This window comes from Ceratotherium simum, chromosome 7 (assembly GCF_057802395.1).
Source record: "Ceratotherium simum simum isolate JZ-2026a chromosome 7, ASM5780239v1, whole genome shotgun sequence".
Lineage (NCBI taxonomy): Eukaryota > Metazoa > Chordata > Mammalia > Perissodactyla > Rhinocerotidae > Ceratotherium > Ceratotherium simum.
The window spans coordinates 75,832,664-75,836,086 of NC_141906.1; the positions used below are offsets into that span (position 1 = coordinate 75,832,664).

At 40.6% G+C, this 3,423-nt stretch overlaps 1 protein-coding gene across 2 annotated transcripts; it reads right to left on the reverse strand.

Moving 5' to 3' along the window:
- Window positions 1-397: 397 nt before the first annotated feature.
- Window positions 398-2,675, reverse strand: LOC101391682 (olfactory receptor 8B12-like). 2 transcript variants are annotated; one of them, XM_087434056.1, is made up of 2 exons: window positions 2,665-2,675; window positions 398-1,334 (listed from the first exon to the last, which is right to left on the reverse strand). In XM_087434056.1, the coding sequence occupies exons 1-2, from the start codon at window positions 2,673-2,675 to the stop codon at window positions 398-400; spliced, it is 948 nt and encodes a 315-aa protein (XP_087290182.1). The 2 variants fall into 2 exon arrangements, with proteins under 2 accessions (XP_087290182.1, XP_004438468.1); XM_004438411.3 differs by lacking the exon at window positions 2,665-2,675 and having other exon boundaries at window positions 398-1,356.
- Window positions 2,676-3,423: the final 748 nt, after the last annotated feature.

A 3,423-nucleotide genomic window follows, 5' to 3' on the forward strand; every position in this document is an offset into this window, starting at 1 on the left:
ATGGCATAAAGGAAAGCAAAGTGGATTGGAATTCAAGGGCCTGGATTCCAGTCCCAGTTGTGGCACCAGGGACTCATGTGGCCTGGAAAACATATACAATATTTTTAAGTCTCCAGTGTCTGTTACATGAGGAAGTTAGATAAAATGATTTATAAGGCCCATTCAAGATTAAATGACCAATGATTGTATAAAAAATTTGCATAAATTATCTTAGAATAGTCAAGGTGGGTCGAGAGACAGGGAAAATAGACCTGCACTAGACTATAATCCAAACATAAAGACTTAAAATTCTCTTTCCATACAGGAGAGAAAAAAACGGAAACTTGGATCCCTCATTGAAAACACACACACTAATAAACAAAGCATTACATCTTCTTCCTCAAATATTATTCCTTTCTCAAGAAAATATTTTTCTTACCAATGTTTTCCTAAAGGCAACTTTGACATCCTTATTCCTCAAACTATAGATCAATGGGTTTAACATGGGCACCACAATGGTATAGAACAGGGAGGACACTTTCCCTTGGTCAAGTGGCAAAATGGAAGGTGGTTTGAGATACACAAAAGCCCCAGAACCAAAGAAAAGAGAAACCACTATTATGTGGGAGCCACATGTACTGAAAGCTTTAGCCCTGCCCTCAGTGGAGGGAATGTGGAGAATGCTCAAGAGGATTAGAGCATAAGAGATAAAGATGGTGACAATGGGCATTCCAATGTCAATAGCCACAAATATGAAGACCACCAGCTCGTTCACATAAGTGCTGTTGCAGGAGAGCTCAAGGAGAGGAAGGATGTCACACATGAAATGATTGACAATGTTGTTGGCACAGAAGGTCAGACTTGCTATGTTTCCCATATGGGCCATGGCCCCTGAAAACCCCATCACATACACACCCACCAAGAAGAGTAAACAGACCTCAGGAGACATGGTGACTGTGTACACCAATGGTTTACAGATGGCAACATAGCGGTCATATGCCATCGCTGACAGGATGAAGGACTCAGAGATGACAAGGAAACAGAAGAAAAAGAGTTGAGTCATACACCCTGCATGTAAGATAATGTTCCGCTTTGAGACAAAACTCTTCAGCATTTTGGGGGTGATGGTGGTGGAGTAACAGAAATCTATTAAGGAGAGGTTGAAGAGGAAAAAGTACATGGGGGTGTGCAGGTGAGAGTTCAACCCAATCAAAGTTACCAAGGCCAGGTTCCCCACCACGGTGATGGTGTAGAAACCTAGAAACAAGAAGAAGAGAGGTATCTGGAGTCCTGGCTGGTCTGTTAAGCCTTCAAGGATAAACGCTGTCACAGAAGAGTTCTCGGCTGCCATTCTCCTCTAGAGACGAATACAGGAGGGGCAGTCTGTGGGGATAAGAGAGGAGAACCACTTAGAAAGAAAGAAACACAACACCACCATCCCAGTATCCACCCCCAATTTTTGACAATGAAATCCACACAGAGAGATGTGAACTTTGATATAAGAAGGTTGTTGCTGTTTGCTATGGATTTATCTTCACAGCCCAAGTGACTTTCACTCCCAGAGAACAATATGAGGCTAAACCCTGCCTCCAGCATGACAACTGGTGCTTCTAGAGAAAGGGATACAAAAATAAGATAGATGTCTTTAAATTTTTAAGTCAGTACATTTTCTATGTCCTTCTCTCTCTTGCCTAGATTCACTGGCTGAAATCTGGGCCTCATTCCTGGAGAGAGTCCTGACTGGCAGAAGCCACTGAAACTCTGCTTAGAACTCCACCTCTGGGTCACTGCTGTCAGATCAACAAGGTGAGGTCACATTTTTCTAAGATCTTTTAGCTCAAGTGGCTTTAGGTTAAATGATAATTCTTTTAAGTAACACTTATTTATGTGGTTACTATGAGACGCTGTGTACAAGAACTATGTGACAATAGTTTCATTATCACATTTTGCATGAATTTAGTGAAGAAACTAGCCCAAAGTCCCAAAACTACTGAGTTGCAGCCAGAAGGTGAACTTAGGCATTCTGACTCGCATGGTTTGCACTTGTAACAACAAAGTTGCATGACTGACCAGGGTCAGGCAGGCACTCACCTTCCTTCAGCTTAGAGCCGTAATGCTACAGTCTACTGACTCTTGTCCACAATTTTCCTGGGAGGGAAAGTGACCGTAGTGAATAGAGAACACAGCTTTGAGCTCAGAACTCTCTTCTCCCAGTCAGAATCAAAGGATCAGAACCTCTAACTTATCTTGTAACTCCTTCTGCAAAGAAGAACGTGATTTCCAATTGTTGATTTGCCCAAAAGCACCTCCAGCTAACAGGAAGGAGAGAGTTCTTTTTCCTGACCACTGGATAACAGGAGAATAAAGTGTTTTATTTGGATTACGGATCTCAGCAGCCTGATTATTAAAACACAGTCTCCCTCGAGACCATTTCCTCAGAGATTACTTTCCCAAAGAAAGAATAAACGTTTGTTTATGCCTTTGGTATTGCTTGGTTTGGTTTTTAGAGATAATTCTTTCAAAAACATTCATCCAGTAATATTAAGAGAAAAATCATTGTGAAAAAAAAATTATCATTACCATTTCTTGAATACCCAATAAGGTACCTGACACAGATCCCTTATACTGACTTATTGCTGCCAAGATCCAAAGCACTACACAAATATATCCTTATTTATTCCTCACAATAATGGCATCCATTTAAAGGCAAGTTTCTCACACAGACAGTATGTTTCAGAGCCTACAGGCCTAGGTCTTTCTCACTCCAGGCCCCTGAATCATAATCACCAGACTAAACTTCCTCCTAATGAGAGCCACTGAAATCCATAATCAGTATTCTGCCTTTTGGCTCTGACAATCTCTTGTAAAGTAACAAACGAACATGCAAAGACTCTAATAAAAAGAAGTGATTAGATCAAGGAAATGTCAACACAAAGGGTCATCTATTATAATTTAGGATAGGACATTCAATACTTTATTCATATTCTAGTTCATTCCAGGAAATAATTGCTCTACTTCCAGCTCAGACAAGAAAGGAGACGTCTCTGATTCCCTTCCCCTGTATTCTCATGTAGAGTAAGTTTAATGGGAACAAAGAACCCCTATCAGGTAACTGATCTCAACCTGTGCCAAGAACAACCTTTCTCTAAATTATTAACTAACTAAAATTCCCTTTACTGTCCCTGCCTTCCACCCACTTTTCTTAGAGCACTTCTCTCTACTGACTTTCTAGCTTCTCAGTGCTCTCATATTGAATCCTAGCAGATCAGATTCCCACTGCAAGGACACATTGAAATTTGTTCTTCCTCTTTGGTTTGCTTTTGTGTTTTTCTGTCTTCTACTCTGCAATGCCAACCTCACCTTGCAAAAAATATCTATCCTATGTCTCAATCTCTCAGACCTTTACTTACTTTCTGTAACATCAAGACCACATACTCATAGTAT